The following is an 18,607-nucleotide window of genomic DNA, read 5'->3' on the forward strand; positions in this document are numbered from 1 at the left end:
TTTTCAGCAAGGGACCAGTTTCAAGGTCCCACGACCGCCACCGTCCGCGGAGCAATCAAAACGTCCATCAGTTCGCTTTCATCGCCTTCTCCAGGTTTGTCATATACAAATAATAATTACCTTTTTAAATCATTATCTTATGACGATGACGTGGCGATCACCAATATAAAAAATCAATACAATTCAAATTAAAACGAATAAAATCGATAATTAATATATTTCAGAAAAGTTTTCCCCACCTAGCTAGAAGCTAGCTCGTTTGTCACTAGATTTCGACGGCCTTCCCGAAGATTTCTTTTCTCCACAATGTATCACGCAAAGACAACCACCGATTTTAACATGTTCAGTCAACAGTGTTGCTTCATGGACGAGGCCAAGTATGGAGCCGGTTAGTTTTTCATAATTGGACGAATATTTTATTTTTACAAATAATTGTTCAGCTATCGGCTCCACTAGCCGTCGGGTTTTCGGCTTGGCCTCCGTCGCCGCCACTTCCGCCGTTGGCCCACTCACCGCTCCAGGATGCAGTCCACGCCGACCACAACCATCGTCGGATCCTCAACTCTTGCAGAAACCTGCCGGATTGCCTGACGACTACAGTTCCTCAGCTTCACCAGATCAATTCTGCCGAGCAATCTCCACTACAGTTCACGCATCAACCAAATTGCGATTTAATTGTGGTTCTCGACGAGCAAACGACCTACACGACTACAATGACACGACGTTCCCTACCGAAAGCGGACCGTTATTTGAGCGGTTAGTTGGCGAATTTGAGCGAATTTGAATCATAATTTGAATAATAAAATTTTCAGAGCCCAACATGAGCACGCCACAAGCTTCCCACGGGAGCTTTGAATTTGATGTACCAGAGTACACATCCTTCGACTATGCATTCGATTTCCCACCGGTTCCAGAAGCCTTCCCACCAGCCGCCAATAGTTCCTCGGCTGCATCTCCAGATGCAGATTTTCTTGATCTGGATTCTCTCATGAGCTGTGATATCACATCTCTTGACGCCTACATTCATGATGATTCCATTGCCTCTCCTTCTAACGCTTCACACATTTCTCCTCCAGCGTCGGACATTGATCCAGTTGACGAGTTCTTTCCACAGCTTGTGCACAATAATAAAAGTAAGCTTAAGACAGTATCACACTAATTAGGAAAATCCACGTCATCGTCTGAACCCATTTATATATTCTTTAACTCAGCTCTTTGTTCAATTTAAACATTAAAAACCATTTCAGTTCAATCATCTTCCTCCTCAACAGTTGAAACGACAATAACACGTGGGCGCAAAACTTCATCGGTATCGTCCGATTCGTCATCGGACTACCGTCATAAACGGGATAAGAACAATCTAGCATCCCAAAAATCTCGTCAAAAGCGCCAAGCCAAAATTCGCGAATCAAAGGAGGAAAGAGAGCGTCTAGAGAAGCGAAAAGTTCAACTTCAAGCAATGGTTTTAACCTTGGAGACTCAAGTCGAGGACTACAAGCGATTGGTCATGATGTTTGTAAAGCGATAAATATATTAATCAGATCGCGTTTTTTTCTCATTTTATTGTGTGTGTACATAAATTCAAATTTAATTTTATTTTGTTCTCGTTTTTTTCCTCATTACTTATCCCTTATCCCTTATTCACCAACCTCATTTTATCTCATCTCATCTCAATAGCAAATAGTATTTATATTCCTTTTCATTAATCAAAATAAAGTAGAAAAATAGAAATAATTAATCATAATCATCAGGAATATTAAGGAAAGTTCCAATAGAGGGAAAGTGAATAGCACTAAACCCATCAGTACCTCCAACTCCAGCAGCTGGCACGGCCCAATGTGCACCATAAGCGATTTGGCCCTGGAGCCAATCCACGTTCACGGATTCCGGGTGATAATAGTATTTGTTAGCATGATCGCGATTATGTGGGTCATCTGGATTCGGCTCCCAGAGCCCTGGTTTAGTGAATGGTGATCTACTACGAGGGCGATGCAGGATTCCTCGAGAGTCGGTTAAAGAGTTGTATTGATCTAATGCATTGGAGAACACACTGTCCGAAAATACTGGAACTGCTGCACCACCTGTAGTTTTTTTCACGCGTGGAAGATTGGGAGCTGATTGATCGGCATCTTTTAGAACTTGATCTCTGAAAGAAGATTTGCGACTTGGTTAGAAATAAATATAACATTTTCATTATTTCTTAAAGCAATTTATAGAGTCTAACCTGTGAGTTTAAGAACCTAATCATATGAGTTTGTCTAAGAGACAAGGTCGCAATTAAAGTTCTAAACTCCAGGGCCTGCAACTAAAATTCAAAACCTAAAAACGTAAAACCTAGGACTTGAACCTAAAAATCGGAACGTCAGAATCGGCGGTTAAACTTAATTAACTAAATATTAGGATTTTATGTTTAAATCCTAACTATTAGATGCATACCTTTAAGTTAAGATTCCATCACTCGAATTTTTATGTGTAAGTCGTTATTAGGCTTTTAAGCGCAGGTCTGAAGACGTTTGTTCTTAATTTTCAAATCTTAAATTCGGAACTCTTCCTGATTTTTTGACCCTTCGACTAAGGCTTACATAATCTAAATCTTATGCTTTTAATTTAACACCTTCTATAACACATTCCCTCTAAAAAGTTAGCAAAACAATTTTGTTATTTAACTCGAAAATAGAAATAATTCACCTTGAATTAGTTTGCTTTGGAAGTGGTGGCGCCGCAATTAGATGAACTGTTGTTCCATTCTTCAAAGTTATTACTTTATCAACGTTTTTTGTTGTAGTTTGGTTCAATTCCATTTCAAAATCGACAGTGTCATTCTTATTGTCTTCTAAAAATAAACTAGTATCATTTGGCCAAAAAACCATGTCAGAATCTCTCTTGAATCTTCGAGCAGATGCCGGTTTATACGGTAAAGTTTCACCAGAAGGAGCCAACAGTTGGAATGTTGTGGACGTCTTTGGTCCTTCCAAAACTTTTCCTTTTTCTGCTTTCGAATAGATAAACTGAGATGCATAATGGTATCTCTCGTATTTCGGGCATCCATAATACCAAAGTCTGCATGTGTTTAGAAATAGAGGCAATGGAGGTGGGTTGCAGAACTTTTGAACCGCTGGGTAATCGTAGTCACATTTGCATTCCTAGATTAGTTTGAATTCGAATTAATTTTAAAAAAGATCAACAAACCTTTGTACAATGTGGAAATATTCGTTCATCACAATCTGCGGAACACGGTCTTCTTTTCAGCAATTTAGCACGTCTGCTTGCTGCTGATGATTTTCTAATGGACTTCAATTTTTTTTAAATACACCTAATTTCATATTAACAGCTTTTACCGGATGGTCTAAATCTGGGAAATCTGATGTTCCACTTGCTGATTGTATTTGGCCCTTAGAAGCGGAGAATGGGTTAGCTGGCACTCTGCAATGGAAGTTTGCTTAAAAACTCGCGTGTGTCAACTCACCGCTCTTGCACACATGCTTTTTTATACGAAGGGCAGAATTTCGTGAAGATTTCCGCATTTTCAATATTGCCTCTGGCAAAAAAAAATGATTCGTAAGGTTTTTCGTTCAACAACTTACTTGCAATAATATTCATAGTTAACGCTGAACTTCTCACAGTATTCCTTCTTTGACCCTTTATACAAATACGTTTTATCTTCCCCTGTTGATGATCTACTCTCCTCATTACCACCTTCATTTCCCAAAAACGAGCCGGATTGCTTTAGTCTGTAACAGCAACAGACTGGAATTAATTCAAGCAGCAGGAATCTGTTGAAAGACAGCATCTGCAGTCAAACTATAAAATTCAATTTGAATAATAAAAGTACGGACCCTTGGTCAAATTTGAAAATTGCTCTGCTTTCTGGCACTAACAAGGAGTGACTAAACATACTTTTTCAAATTCAAACTTGCATTTTAATAATGTTGTTTGTTTACAATAAGCGTATAAAAATGTTCATAAACTAGTTTTGACTTTCTCGCGATGCTAGCACGCTTTGGTTGTGAACAAGGGACAGAATGGAGAGCTTCTTGTAAAAGAGAACTATCATACTTCCGAAAATGCCTAACAATGCACAACTGTAAGCAAATATTTTTCAGGTGTTAAAACAAAACTAGCGGGGCTTTATAAACTGAACAGGTTTTAATCATTCCTTCCCAATAGAAAATTAGACAACTACAGAAACCATGCAATCTTGTTTTGAGATACATCCAGAGTAAGAAAAAACCGAAGGTATACGAAAGTATCAAAAATAGACGACTCAACTCTTTATATACAAACAAATAACAAAACAATTCAAACAAAAAAAATAAATTAAATTCAAAAAAAAAAACATAACCATCTGCAGATACTCACGAAACTCGATCGGGACAGTTTTTCTTGTACGAATTGCAAAACTTTTCGTGTTCTGGAGACATGTCCCCGACACAATAGAAATTGTAGTTCTCCACGTAGTTTGTGCAGTACGCGGTTACTTCGTCAGTTCCGACTCCTTGTGCTTCTGGTTTCGCTTCTTCCGCTTCTTCTCCTTTTTTCTCTATCCTTTGAGATTGATGTTCTTCAAATTCGTCAGGGGTTTCACTGTAATTAAAACATCAGTCTTGGTCTTGAAATTGAGATTTCGAAAAACATACAGTGAATCATCGCCAAAATCATCTGTGGTATCCGCGTCGATTGTATCTAGTTTCCCACATTGTTCCTTGAATTTCCGGCAGAACACTTCCGGCTGGAACCCTTCCTTTTCACATTCATTCTTGTAACGGTCCATGTTTCCGTCACAATAACTAACTTTTGGGGATGAAGTACTTGAAGGGAGCGCTCCGATGAATGGTCGAGGTGTTGGGAATACTCTTAAATTTTAAAAACTAAATTATTTATAACCACGGTAAGTGAGCTTACTTTTCAGTTTTCGCAGTTGACTTGTCTTCTTTGACTATCCCCTTGATGTTGCAATTTTTCATGTAAGTAGAACAAAAAGTGGCCAACAAACCCTCAAGACTTGCAAGTTTCCCAGTCAAACAATAAGTACTGAAGTTGTTTGAATATTTTGTACAGTAATCAGGTATACTGTAGATTTTTTTTCTGGATGTTTCTAGCTCATCAACGTCTTCAATGTCTTGCGCGTCTTTTGCCGAGACATATGCCCATCTGAGAAAAATGTCATGCTTCTTCTCACTTTCACTGCGGATTTCGCGAGTAGTGGTATCTGAAAATGGAGTTGTGAGACTTTTTATTTTGAGGAGATACGAGTTACTCACGTCTACGACAAAATGAAAATTCCGGATTGATCTCGCACGCTCGTCGAACCAACATATCACGAGCATTCAAGACTGGAAATGTTGCTGAAAGAATGTTGATTGCTCATCTCATATCAAAATATCACAATTACCTAATATCCAAAAATAAAATACTAGTGACTTCATTGTCACATGTAAATGAGAAAAAATGGAAAATAGTGAATAGACTAAAACAGATCGCAACAGAGTGTGGATCGAAATAACAAAAAACCGTCCTTTTGACAAATCGCTCCCTGTTTTTATATATCGTCAGTGACAAACGCCCCCTTTCTAATCAGCGGGAGAAAATACGATGTTTTTTTGTTGAAATATTATTTGCACCCAAAAGACCCGTCGAAGATTGATTGTGTTGACATCATTTCGAGGACTAAACGGTTACAGTCAGTGATCACTTCGTTTTCATGGAAATGTATCATTACTCTACAAGTTCCTAACAATATAGTATTCGTTCTCAGTTCCAAGTTTCAAGGAATACCATTCATACTTTTGATCATCGAACAGATAAGTGATATCATAAAAATCAACGATCAACTGTTCTCGTCATAATTTATTTACACATGATTCTACCATAACGAGAACACGTGCTGTAAATAAACAATCCTTACAAATAAAGCAAGACGCTAACAGATTTCTTTGTACTGAATTCTGATGATGTTGTGCCCTATTTTTAGTGATTGTTTTTATCTGAAAGTGATCAGTTGATATTGCCTGTTCTTTGTTGGTTGTATCGTTATTTATATGTGTCCTATTTCATTTGAAAAGATTTAGTTCTTGAATTCACTACTCCTGATATTGACTACCGTTTCCTCTATTAGTCCTGAAGTTCCATAGACTAATTCTAGATGAGTTTTAGGCATACCATAGTATGCGGTACTTAAACGTCTTTTTGAACTAGAATAAGCTTCCAGTTGTTGTTTTTGATACGGCACGGCTGACTGTTGCTGGAATATATGCATGAATCTTATTCCGTAATATGCTGCAAAGATCCACCCAAAGCGAAAGCACTATAGTCTGCCAAAAATTCAGTCTCTCACAAACTGAAGATTAAGAAACATGTGTAGCTATATAAACTGTAACTATTCACTTTCAAAATTTTTATATAAAAAAACACTACTTTATCTTACAAATCCTTTTTTAGAAAAAATTGAAAAAAATTAACGACGAGTTCCCAAGAATCCCAAGAGTCCACCTCCGCCACCACTTCCTTTACCGCCAAGGAGTTTGCCAGCCATTTGAAGACCCTTCGATGCCATTTCACTAGACGCTCCTTTCTTGAAAGTCTCGAAAAAGGTGGAGAGCATTTTGAATGCGCTACTTGGGTCAATGTTGTATTTTTTTGCTGAAAATGCTGGAATTGTAGGCCAATAATAGATTAAATATGATTTTAGTGATTTTTCTGTGCAGTGATGTTCCGAAGTTATTAGTTTGTCAGTTCTGGCAACAACAAGCCAATACTTTCACCGTAATTTTCAAGTCAGAACCGTGTTGAAAGTTCCTTCAAAATAGTTTTAAAAAAAGACCGTCTACTATCATAGAGTTTAATAGGAAATTGACTAATTTCAGGATTAGCGTATTTTGCACTATTTCGCACGAAAATTTTTTTTAACTCACCAGCTGCATCAAAAAGTTTCGTCGCCTTTGGTACGTGCTGTGTCATATCATTTTTCACTTTGTCATCCAACTTTGTATACTTATCCAAGAAACTACGGAAGAACGCTTGGGCTGCCAGGTTTTCTGGCTTCAATGATGGAACTCCCATAACTTGCTTTGTCATCTTAAACGTTACAGTGTAATTGTACCATTTTTCCAAATTCACTCACATCGAAAAAGAACTTTTTGCTTTTTCCACTGAGCGCACTAACGTCAAGACCATTTTCAGATGCAACGTCCTGAATACAAAAGAATAAAAGAAACACTAGAAGAATCTTGTTAGAGGAAGTCATTTTTCGTATTTTTCGAAAATGTTCCGTCTAAAATGAAAAGGTCTCGTGTTGCTGGTGTTGGTTGGCATCTCGATCTTCTATCAGGCGTCTCTGTCATTTATGTACTATATCACTTTACAGCATTGAAAAAATAAGATATTTAGAAAAGAGGGAGAAAAAACAACAAAAAGTGAGGGAAACTAGTGAAATTTGTTTTCAGGTGGAATGGTAGCTACCTAGGTTAAGAGATTTATTGAGAGATATGGAACATAATATCAATTTATATTTTTTTTTTTAAAGGGGTATCTTTGAACCCTTTCGGTAAAAGTTACAACAAAAAAGATCAAATCGTTCTTACTTTGATGTGTTTTGAGTATGAAACAATAAATTCCCATTTGGAAGTTTTTGTGTTCAATTAAAATCGGATTATCTCCATTGTTTCTTCTACTCAATCCATGCATGTCAAAACGGTAAATTTTAGTAAACATAGATCAGAACTGGGGAAGACTAAAATGGAAAACCACCCGGCTAAAGCTACACTTTCTCAAAAGTTATGAAAATTTCCAAGATATAGTCGTTTGCAAAATACATTAACTTTGTATATAGTTGGTTGATTGGGATCTTACGTTCGCAAGTTTAAACTAGCAAGGGAAGTATTTAAACTTTATCTTGGACCTTTGGATGGAACCTATGTCATTTGAAAGAAGACCTTCTAAATAGACCCCGGCAACAATTTTTGCGACAGAGAAGCACTGCGAGCAAATGAGCAGGAGTATGGAACAAAGTCGATCTGAAATTGCTATCAGTACACTTTTCACTATTTTAGAGCCTTGTAAACTTGCTCCAAATTATAATTTTTGAAAATTTTTATGGTTTTCAGACTATTTCAAAGAAGACAAGTATTCTGGAAGCTTTTTGGGATTTTTTTTGGAAAAAATCTGAAAAATTCCTTCTCAGATTTTTTTAAAACAGTTTTACAGGCCTGGAAAGTTTTGAAAAATTTACTGAAAAATTTTCAGAGTAATAAGTGTGGTAATGGACTTTCGATTTGTATTATAATTCGAACGTTATTGTACAGAAATCGATTAAACATCTTTGAAATTCCACCTACAAAAATCTAAAGACCAAGGTGCTCGTTGAACTAGAAACCCCTTTTTATTGATTTTTTCTTCTCAATAAATGAATAAAATAATGAAATAATGAATAAAATAATGAATATATAACCCCGATGTTCTGAAAATGTTTCAAGACATTTTTCATATTTTTCATCACAGCATTGAAATATTACAGATTTCTAGTGTAAAATCATTTTTAAGATTTTTTATAAACATTGGAAAAAATTCTGTCATTCAATTACCATTATACAGTTCTTCAGTAAGATGCTCATGTGATTTCAAATTTCAATGTTTGACCGATTAATCTGCTCATTGGTTATCACTGGTGAAACTTCAACTAACTAGTAGTGCCAAACGAAAAGTAAATCCCTCCCTGAGTTCGACGAAATCTCCCTCCACCCTCTTTTGGTTTCATTATCCGCCTACAGTTCTGCCATCCACCTATAAAAGGTGAGGTCAATCAAATTTTACACTCACAACTTTGAATTTATTCTCGTTTTCAAATTTTGTTTTTTTCAGTAATTATCAAAAAGATGTTTACCTTACGGGCATGCTCCTTAATTCTTGTGTCAGTGGCTGTGTTCGTTTTGGGTCGCCCCGCTGAAGAACAAATGACCGAGAAGGATTTTACAAACTTGGTGTTCACTGTGGAGAAGTTTGATCAAATTTTGAAGGCCTATTCTGAATACAAACGTGAGTACTTGTATTTTCAAGTTGAAACTAGTTGTATTGTTTTTTGAAGAATTCATGCCTTCTTACGTTCTGGAACCACTTGATAACATCACCGACGAACAGAAAACTCAGGCAGTTCAGATGGTGAATGACTATCACGCAGGCAAGTTTGAGCCGAAGAACTACGATGAGTACATCGCAATCATGAAGAAGAGCTATCCAGCATTGGCAGGTCCATATGAGACAATGTACAACAAGTACAAAGAACAGGTTGCCAAATTGGGACCAAAGGGACAAGAATATTGCAATGGGGTGAGTTTACATTAATTATTCATAAAAATTCAAATCCTACAGCTCGAAGCTCAAATGTACACCGATGCCTCCCCTGACCGTGTTGTCTGGGCTTGCCATATCTTCAACAATGCCAAGTCCGCAGTTAGTGGAGCAAAAGCTCTTCTTCAGGATGATTCGGAAGCGGCAAAGATTGAAGAAGCATTCCCAGAGGCTGTGAAACTTCTTAATAGCAAAAAATTTGAAGCCTACTCGATTATCGTTAACAACCTGAAACCATTGGATTGCGTCAAGGATCGTGAGCAAGTCTTCAATACTATCAAATTGATGGATAAGCAAAGTGTGCTCACCAATAATTGATAATTTTCTTTTTCGACTCCATATCATTGAATAGTTCAAAAACATAAATCTATTTGATTTGTACATTAAGTTTTTTGAGGTCTATTGAACAACCGTCGAACTATTATATTTATACAGGGAGATCATTCTCATTCTTCTTCTCCATATCACAGCTCGACCAGAAAAAAACCATGTTATGATTCATTTTCTAAAATAAACTTCTATAGGTAGGCACATTTTCAGGATTTTGTACTAGGATCCCATCTGCCTGCCTACCTTAAGTCTTTCACAGTGAATACCATTGAAAATTTCTGCTCAACAGTCTGGAGTAAAATTTGCGAAGTTTTATTAAAATGCAAATATGCTCGTTTACTTCAAACCTCCCTATCAGACTCCTCTTGCAACTTGCCAAGTTTCTTGATTTCGTCTTCCTCATGTTGACCACGCTAAAAACACGCGCGGCACTCGTTCGTTCGTTGATGGGAAGAAGGCTGCTGTGTTGAGGCTGGGGGGAGACGAGAGACCATAACCAACATAGATTACGCAGACGACACAGAGTGTGGGCAGTCCGGGGGGCATGTCATCGCAAAACTGCCTGGCCTTTAAGTGAGTGTTTCCTTTTTACGAAGGTTCGGCTTTATAGCAAATCCATTCAAATCCAGAATCTCTCAAGTTTTTAATTAGCTCATCAAAATTACAAAAACTTTGGCCTAGAGTACTTTCAAATTTATCTACGTGATAAACCTCAAGTCTGGGAGGTCGCCAAGTTCCTTGTCTTGGCAAAAAAAACCTGTGAATCAACTTTTCCTGTTGTCGTGTATTCCACGTTGATTTTTTTCCTCTTTGTCCTCTATATCTCCTCCCAATTCTTGGCTTTCCTCCTATGTACTTCGGAAATAGATGTCCACCGCCGCCTCTCCCTCCCCAAAAAAAAGATGAGCTTGAGAAGAGTGAAAACGAGAGAAATATCTTTTCTCACGCAGGGAGCATCAGAGCATAGCAGCAGTTGACGGGAGCCTTTATGTTTTCTATTCCCTTTCTTCATTTTTTTCTTACATTCCAGTTGGTAAATATTGGGTGGAGGTAGGAGAGGGAGAAAGGTAGAGACAGAATGAGATAACAGACTATTCGGTTTACTTATGTTACTTTGTGGCCTAGTTTTGGTGTAGTATTATTATTTTCTTGCAATTAGGGATTTTGCTTTGTTGGAATTTTTGCAACTTCTTGAGTAGTGGGGCCCTTAAGGTTTCAGATAGTACTCAAGTTGTTGATGGAAAATAACAGAAAATTCAAGGAATTTTTGTCCAACTAAGGATCTCGATGGCACCTCAGCATGTGCACTATTTTTCCACAGTGTATGTGTGTGTGTGTAATATAACAAGTCAAAGATCCTATCTCGTTTTCCCTGACAGTTTGGCCTCCTTAGAGTTTACATCTACATCCCTGGTCGGGTGAGAAATCTAAATTTGGGTGAAATTATACCCTTCCGTCCAACTAAACTCCTTGTACACCTTTTTTTATCAAGGTGTAGTCATTTACACCAGACTACACTACGTTCTTCCCTCCCCAGTTCTTGATTACTCGTATTTTGTGTTTCTAGATATTTTTGGCAATTTAAGTTTGGACCAGGGGTGTGCGGCAATCGAAAATTTCCAGCAATCGGCAATTTCGACATTTGCCGGTTGTCAAAATTTTCGGCAATCGGCAATTTCGGCAACTACCGATCTTGGGAATTTTCGGCAATCGGCAATTTCGGCAATTGCCGGTTTTCAAAATTTCAAGGAAGCGAAGTATCTCTGATATCATTTGTCTGAGTAACATTGAGATCATGGGGATCAAATTTTGTTTCACGCACGTTTTCATTCTCTGTGTCTGTCAACATTATTGTACTAGAGAACGCTCAGCACACGATTTTATCACATTTTTCATCTTATCGCATGTTGTTTCCCTGGTTATCATCTGATTTAGGCAAAATAGTTCAATATCTAAATTTAAGCTTCGCGCTAAAAATTATTGTCAATAGAGCGCGTTTGCAGCTAGCCATATTTGTCTCTTTTATTTTATATTAATTTACATGCGAAATTCTCGTTGATTTCCTTGATTTCCTTGAAATCATTTTTTTAGTTTTCAGGCCCTCGTGAATGTCTTTCGATCATCTGTTGACGTCATCAAAACGACGAGAACTCCTACAAAACTTGGGAATCGGACACGGAAGCGATGTGTTCTCCACGGGACTGTTCCGTAAAGCAGAATGCAATGCAGAAACTGCAATTAGTCAAAGATGTAAATATTTAATTTTACAATTAATAAATTATATTTAAGTTATTTATTTTTTTCAGCCATTCCACGAGCGAATCCAGACCATCTTCGTCCGATTTTCGATCGATTCGCGACTAAAGAAATAAAAGGGAAGAAGTTGATGACCCCAGAGGATTTCATTCGAGGATACTTAGGTCTTTACACGGAAGAAAACTATAATAAGGAGACTGTTCGTCTTCTTGCTTCCGCCGCAGACACTACAAAAGATGGAGACATCTCATTCGAAGAGTTCTGCGCTTTTGAAGCTCTCTTGTGCAGCCCGGATGCTCTTTATCTCACCGCTTTCGAACTTTTCGATCGAAACGCTTCGGATACCATTAGCTGTGATGAGTTTGAAGCTGTGATTCGGCATACTCAGCCTTTGCATGATCAGGACTTTGATTTTAGTTCGGAATTCATCAAGAGATATTTTGGAGCGTAAGTTTTTGAGAAATCTCACTGAAAAATATTTATTCAGATTTTCAAATTTTAAATTGCAGCGAAAAAAATATAATTCACTATAAAAATCGATAAAATCAAAATTTTAATTTTAAAAAAAGTTTTTTGGGTTCTTAATTTTTTTGAAAGAACATTTTCAAAATTTTTCAAAATTTTTTTCCTTTTTTTGAACGAAGAACTGAACATTTTTGATTTTCTCTTCAAATGGTGGTGTACTGAAAGCTGAGAAAAATTATTACATGACTATTAAATGGCAAATCTTCCCCTGATCCGAATATCTAAGTGAAAAAATTCAAAAAAAAAACCTCTCTGGCGCGTAAATTCGGCGTTTGAAAAATACCATGGGTGCAAAAATGAAATTCGCGATTTCAAGCAAAAATATAAAATAAGGGAAATTTTTTGAATTTTTTCACTTTGACATTCGGAGTCGGGAGAAAATTTGGAGTTATTTAAAAATATTTCTCAGAATTCGGTACTCCACCTTTAAACTTTTCCCGGTTGGTAAATATATTTTTTTAACTCGAAAACTGCTCCATATTTCCACATATAAAAATTTTAATTATTTCAGTGACAAACAACGAAACGTGAATTATCATTCATTCTGTCAACTTCTTCATGATTTCTACGAAGAACAGGGTATCCAGGCATTCAAAAGATACGATAAAAATGGAAATGGAACCATCTCATCACTGGATTTCCAACAAATAATGACTACTGTCAAAGGACACTTGCTCACGGATTTCGTTCGGCATAACCTCATTGCGGTGTCTGGCGGCGGCGCCAGTGGACACAAGGTGAGAAAAAAACATCTGAATTTAAATTAATTTTGCTTGAAAATTTTCGGAAAAAGTTGGAAATTCTGAAGTATATTCAAAAATGGAAATTGAATTTTGTCATAAATGAAAACGTCGGTCTTTTCAAAAATGACTGGAAACTGATTTTCGAAAAATTCGAAAAATATCAATAAATAAGATATTCTAGATTTCCGAGTGTTTCCCATAATTTTAAAGTAAAATCCTCATTGTTTCTCTGATTTTTGCTCTGGTTTTTAATTATTATTTTACTAATTCTGATTTTCTTTTTTTTTTGAAATAGAATTCCTTAGTATTGGAAGTGAGTTTTCCAAATGTTGTATAGTGGAGTGATATAGCATGTTCATTCGTAGATTCCCAAGTTTTCTAATTTTTTTTGGAAGTGGTTTCCTTCTTTTTCAGTTTTCCGACACTCGAGGTGGATTTGTAAGTTTTCTTTTCTGTCATTTTTTGGGTGTCCTTTGTTTTGGTTTCGTGATTTGTAGGTAGGCCAAACGAAAAATCAGCATGCTATAAAAATTCTTAGTCGATATTGTGTAAGTAATAATTAAACCGCTTAGAAACCATAAATAGAAATGCAACAAAGTACAAACAATTTCGAACAATTTTTTATATTCGGATTTTTAGAAATGTGGTCGAGACAAAATTATTTAAATAAAAAGAGTTAAAAAATATTTTTTTTGCTTTCATTCTTTTTTCAAAATTTCAAAGAAAAAAGCTAAACTCACTTTAGCTATAATCTCAAAACTTTTCAACTTGTTCTAGTGGTCGGAAAATGATTTTTTAAACTACTTAAGAATTTCGCATGTGTTGGTCGATTCGATCTTCGAAAGGTTTTCAGTCGATATACACCCGTTCGGTAACTTGTTGGCTGAAGTTTTTGCGAGCAAGAAAACACACGAGATTCTATGATATTCGGGCTGATTTTTGCATGATTTCTTAAGTTTCCTATGTTCAATGTATGTTTCTTCGTTCTGTCCTGCACCATGTCTTCCTCAAGAAGCCAATACCTCTCCAGAATCTCGATTCAATAAAAACGTTTCAATTTCCAGGTGACCTTCCCTTACTATGCTGCTTTCAACAGTCTTCTCGCCAAAATGGAACTTATCAAGCGTGTCTACGTATCGACGACACGTGGAAATTTGGACATTGAGATGACGAAAGAAGAGTTTCTGCATGCAATTCAAAGTTATACACAAGTTACTCCTTATGAAGTAAGCAGGAAATTCAGATATTCCCAAAAAACCAAAAATTGATTGAAATACGGAATCATCTTTATAAGCAAGGATGTCATTTTTATATTTTCGATGTTTTTCAGGAAAGATCGGAAAATCTAAAATTTTTAGATTTTCTGAAACAATCAAAAAATATAATAAAAATAAAGTTATTTTTAAAGTAATTTTTTAAAATGATTTTTCAATTTTTTCCAGGTCGAAATCCTGTTCCACTTGTCAGAGTTGAATCATCCAGGACGGAAGACGCTCTGTCTAAAGGACATTCAGGCAATTGATCCTGAACGTCTGAAGCGTGTTTCACAAATGGATCGACTTATCAACATCAAAGCTGTGCACCATAAAGATGACAGAGGTGTTGGAACTGCGGTAAGAATTTTTTGGCGCCGGAAATTTGTTTACAACTACCTATATTTAAATTCCTAAAAATTTCATATTGCAGTTCCTCGAATCCGCGTACCGTTTCTTATTAGGATCAGTAGCCGGAGCATGTGGAGCGACTGCAGTGTATCCGATTGATCTTGTGAAGACACGAATGCAAAATCAACGTACATCTGGCTCATTCGTCGGAGAAGTAATGTATAAAAACTCTCTGGATTGCTTCAAGAAAGTCGTGAAGTTCGAAGGACTCTTGGGTCTTTATCGTGGACTTTTGCCTCAAATTGTTGGTGTTGCACCAGAAAAAGCTATCAAATTGACAATGAACGATTATATGAGAGATAAATTCACTAAAGACGGAAAAATTCCACTTTATGGAGAAATTATCGCCGGAGGAACCGGAGGAATGTGCCAAGTTGTGTTCACAAATCCCCTGGAAATTGTTAAAATTCGATTACAAACTGCCGGAGAAGTACAACAAGCGGGAAAGAAGATCGGAGTATTCACGGTTCTTAAAGGTGCAGCATGGTGCATTCTCTGACGCACCACGTTTTCGAGATCTAGTTGCAAACAAAATCTACGAAAAGAAGATCTACCAAAACAAAATCTACGTTTTCGGGATCTGGCGGTGCCAAATCCTAGATCTTCTTTTCGAAGATCTCGTTTTCGACTAGATTTTTAAAACGTGGTGCCTTTTCTTCTGGCAATAAAGACACACAAGAAATCGCATAATACTCAAACTTTTAATTCAGAACTCGGTTTCCTTGGACTCTACAAAGGATCCCGTGCGTGCTTCCTTCGGGATATTCCGTTCTCAGCAATCTATTTCCCGGCATACGCTCACGCAAAACTCGCATCTGCTGATGAAGATGGAATGAACTCACCGGGAACACTTTTTGCTTCCGCGTTTATTGCTGGAGTGCCTGCCGCTGGTTTAGTAACACCTGCCGATGTTATCAAGACTAGGCTTCAAGTAGCTGCACGAGCTGGACAGACGACGTATAATGGAGTCATTGGTACAGTTTTTGCCTAGTTTCTTAGTTACTTACTCTGACAAAAAATTACAGATTGCGCTCGGAAGCTGATCAAAGAAGAGGGTCCAATGTCACTATGGAAGGGTACAGCTGCACGTGTGTGCCGTTCAAGTCCTCAATTCGCAGTTACTCTTCTCACTTACGAGGTTCTCCAGCGCCTCTTCTACGTCGATTTCGCCGGATCCCGGCCGACTGGTTCCGAGCTTGCGACGACGAAGACAATTCAAGACGAGTCGTCAACGAATCCGGATCACGTTGGTGGATACAAGCTGGCGGCAGCTACATTCTCCGGAATCGAACACAAGTTCGGATTGTTCTTGCCAAAGTTCGAAACGAGCAAGTAGAGAGTCCTATATATTCCCCGTAGTCAGTGTGTGTTGTTTTAGGTAAAGTGTTCGATCCTAGTCTTATTTTTGAACTTCTTCTGTATTTTACCTGTACTATGCTGATCAGGGATGAGTATTTTAATTTCACGAAATTTTGAATTTTCAGTATCTGAAAATGTATCGTTAAAAAATTATTTTAATGTGGCTTATACATATTTTGGCGGCGCTCTCATTATAGACATTCGAAAAATATTGAATTTCAGAGGTTTTACGCATCATTTTATGGCCCGATTTTCTGGAATTTAAAATCACGAAATTTCTTGAAAATTGGCTCAAAAAATTATGTGTAAAACCTCTGAAATTCAATATTTTTTAAGGTACTAGTCCTAAATCACCCAGCCACTTTTTCAAATAAAAACGTGTGGAGTTTTTGTATTTTTAGGCTTAGGAAATAACCATTTCTAAGCCTAAAGATGGAAAATGGACATCACGTTTTATTAAAATGGATAATATTAAAATGAGGGGAAATAATACACAAATCGAAAAAAAAGTGGCGGGGTGATTATATGCCAAAATATGTACGAGCCACATTAAAATCATTTATAGCCATACATTTACACCCACTGAAAATTCAAAATTTTCTTGAAATTAAAATGCCCACCCATAATGCTGATCCCCCGCTGCCCTCTCGCCTTCTCACCAGAGATGTGCTGCACCTTTTTTGAAACTTTCGGAAAATTTACAAAATTTTTCTTTTTTCGTTGTTTAGACGAAGTTTTTATTGGAAATTTAAATTATTTTGATTTTGATTGAAAGTGAAAAGTTCCTAAAAAAAAAGTAAAAATATTTCTGTGTTCCAATATAAATTTTCCAATTTTATCAACAAAAAAATGTGCCGCGCCTCTCTTCTCACCATCCCCTAGATTAAATTTTTGCGGGTGACTTTCTCTCCCTTCCCCACCCTCGCCCGTTCTATATATATATTATATACATAAGATTTATTTTCTTAATTTGTCCAAAAAGTGCCTCCCTTTCTGTTTTTCTCAGTTTTTTTTTCTTCAAATTTTGCATAAAAATCGCATTTTTATTTCACTACTACAGGAACACTGGGTTCGGCGCACACACAAAAAAAGAAACCGCTAGACATTCGAGTGGATATTTTTTACACACAAACAATTATTTTCCAATTATTTCGGTGGGCTCAAGTTAGTTTTGACGATGGCAGATGGAGTTGGAGCTGAAAATTTTATTTATTTCTCTCTGATTTTCAGAAATTTCAAGCCTACATTCTTGGAAGGAATACCAAGTTTGTTCAGCATGAGCTCTTCCGGTCTTTGCCACGTCAACAGCCTCTATCGGATAACAAAAGGCGGCCATCGTGGCCAAGCCGATGGTAGTGGTGAGGAGACGTCCGACCGGGCCACGTTTCAGGCCTAAAACGAATCCGGCCATTCCACCAACGGTGATTGCTGCGGCTTTTGGAAGAGCAGTCCATTCTTCTGTCAGATATGCATTGCATTTGGTCGCCGCTTTTTTTGTTTGAGTCATCGCACAATCGACAACTTTGAAGCGTTCCTGAAACAAAAATCGGTGATAAAAATATATTTTTCACAAAATTAGTTTAATTTTTACTTTTACTCAATTTAATGATATTAAAAATTTTCAATTTCCTCTCGAAAATGGATATTTTCAATGTATTTTTTTCTTTTGTGAAACACATTCGGTTTTCACTTGAAAAAACTACAGATATCAAATAATTACTTAAATACAAAAAATTAGCTAAATAAAATAATCCAAACTCTTCTTTTAAAAAAAAACCAATTAAAAACGAAATATAATTTTTTCTCCACATAAAATCGCGTAAAACTCACAGCAACACGATCATACTCCTGCTCACATGCGATACGAATAGTCGCGAATTCTCTTTGAAGAGGAAGTGGCTCTTCTGGAAGGAATTTCTGCTTCAGTGGAGCATTATCTTCAGCATAAATCGGAAGTTGCTCAATCTTAATAGGTTTTGAATCTCCATTATTCGTCGTGTTTTTCGAGGTGACAAGTTGCCAGAATTGTCCAAAAACATTTGTCACTTGTTCACCGGCGTTTGAAATTGTCTCCACAATCGGCTTGTCTTGTGTCATCTGGAAAATCAAGCGGTAAAACAATAAAATAATAAAACAAGAATAAATATTTTAAAATTGATTAGCTTATTATAATTATTAAAAAACCATGAAGAAATAAGTATTCCTACATTTGTGGCGCAAAATATCTCGTAGCGCAGGCTCTGTGTCGATTTACGGAGTTTGTGTTTATTCACGATGCGCCTTTAAACAATTATTTAAAATTGATTTTCTTTGTATTTAATTACCACTTTTTCATAAATCGACACCGACGCCTGCGCTACTATATATTTCGCGCCAGGCTTTCTTGTT

General features: G+C 36.9%; 6 protein-coding genes and 1 non-coding gene across 8 annotated transcripts; 4 read left to right on the forward strand and 3 right to left on the reverse strand.

Annotated features, from left to right (window-relative positions):
• The first annotated feature begins 7 nt into the window (after positions 1 to 7).
• zip-2 (Transcription factor zip-2) lies at positions 8 to 1,731 on the forward strand. Its single transcript, NM_001384015.3, has 5 exons — positions 8 to 94; positions 225 to 388; positions 441 to 756; positions 813 to 1,133; positions 1,248 to 1,731. The coding sequence occupies exons 2-5, from the start codon at positions 380 to 382 to the stop codon at positions 1,526 to 1,528; spliced, it is 927 nt and encodes a 308-aa protein (NP_001370329.1). The 5' UTR covers positions 8 to 94; positions 225 to 379; the 3' UTR covers positions 1,529 to 1,731.
• On the reverse strand, positions 1,671 to 5,511 carry dos-3 (Delta and OSM-11-like). The gene is made up of 11 exons (NM_064870.8): positions 5,393 to 5,511; positions 5,262 to 5,345; positions 4,903 to 5,209; positions 4,638 to 4,853; positions 4,360 to 4,584; positions 3,585 to 3,731; positions 3,467 to 3,538; positions 3,339 to 3,423; positions 3,190 to 3,291; positions 2,689 to 3,143; positions 1,671 to 2,146 (listed from the first exon to the last, which is right to left on the reverse strand). The coding sequence occupies exons 1-11, from the start codon at positions 5,424 to 5,426 to the stop codon at positions 1,735 to 1,737; spliced, it is 2,139 nt and encodes a 712-aa protein (NP_497271.3). The 5' UTR covers positions 5,427 to 5,511; the 3' UTR covers positions 1,671 to 1,734.
• On the forward strand, positions 2,976 to 3,142 carry K02F3.13. Its single transcript, NR_052054.1, has one exon. It is a non-coding gene; the product is annotated as an Unclassified non-coding RNA K02F3.13 (non-coding RNA).
• Positions 5,512 to 6,377: 866 nt separating the features above from the next.
• K02F3.9 (DUF148 domain-containing protein) lies at positions 6,378 to 7,286 on the reverse strand. Its single transcript, NM_064871.6, has 3 exons — positions 7,121 to 7,286; positions 6,912 to 7,074; positions 6,378 to 6,639 (listed from the first exon to the last, which is right to left on the reverse strand). Exons 1-3 carry the CDS (start codon positions 7,241 to 7,243, stop codon positions 6,455 to 6,457), a joined length of 471 nt encoding a protein of 156 aa, NP_497272.1. The 5' UTR covers positions 7,244 to 7,286; the 3' UTR covers positions 6,378 to 6,454.
• Positions 7,287 to 8,854: 1,568 nt separating this feature from the next.
• On the forward strand, positions 8,855 to 9,722 carry far-8 (Fatty Acid/Retinol binding protein). Its single transcript, NM_064872.9, has 3 exons — positions 8,855 to 9,030; positions 9,080 to 9,321; positions 9,364 to 9,722. Exons 1-3 carry the CDS (start codon positions 8,871 to 8,873, stop codon positions 9,658 to 9,660), a joined length of 699 nt encoding a protein of 232 aa, NP_497273.2. The 5' UTR covers positions 8,855 to 8,870; the 3' UTR covers positions 9,661 to 9,722.
• Positions 9,723 to 11,760: 2,038 nt separating this feature from the next.
• Positions 11,761 to 17,264, forward strand: K02F3.2 (putative calcium-binding mitochondrial carrier K02F3.2; the record flags this gene model as incomplete). Of its 2 annotated transcripts, NM_001276769.4 has the most annotated exons (9): positions 11,781 to 11,922; positions 11,979 to 12,375; positions 12,965 to 13,190; positions 13,611 to 13,634; positions 14,261 to 14,422; positions 14,639 to 14,809; positions 14,883 to 15,336; positions 15,571 to 15,834; positions 15,886 to 17,264. In NM_001276769.4, 9 exons carry the CDS (start codon positions 11,781 to 11,783, stop codon positions 16,194 to 16,196), a joined length of 2,151 nt encoding a protein of 716 aa, NP_001263698.1. In that variant the 3' UTR covers positions 16,197 to 17,264. The 2 variants fall into 2 exon arrangements, with proteins under 2 accessions (NP_497274.3, NP_001263698.1); NM_064873.6 differs by lacking the exon at positions 13,611 to 13,634 and having other exon boundaries at positions 11,761 to 11,922; positions 15,886 to 17,263.
• moma-1 (MICOS complex subunit MIC27) lies at positions 17,251 to 18,316 on the reverse strand (the record flags this gene model as incomplete). The annotated part of the gene is made up of 3 exons (NM_064874.6): positions 17,251 to 17,415; positions 17,465 to 17,753; positions 18,050 to 18,316. 3 exons carry the CDS (start codon positions 18,314 to 18,316, stop codon positions 17,366 to 17,368), a joined length of 606 nt encoding a protein of 201 aa, NP_497275.1. The 3' UTR covers positions 17,251 to 17,365.
• Positions 18,317 to 18,607: the final 291 nt, after the last annotated feature.

Source organism: Caenorhabditis elegans, chromosome III (genome assembly GCF_000002985.6).
Source record: "Caenorhabditis elegans chromosome III".
Lineage (NCBI taxonomy): Eukaryota > Metazoa > Nematoda > Chromadorea > Rhabditida > Rhabditidae > Caenorhabditis > Caenorhabditis elegans.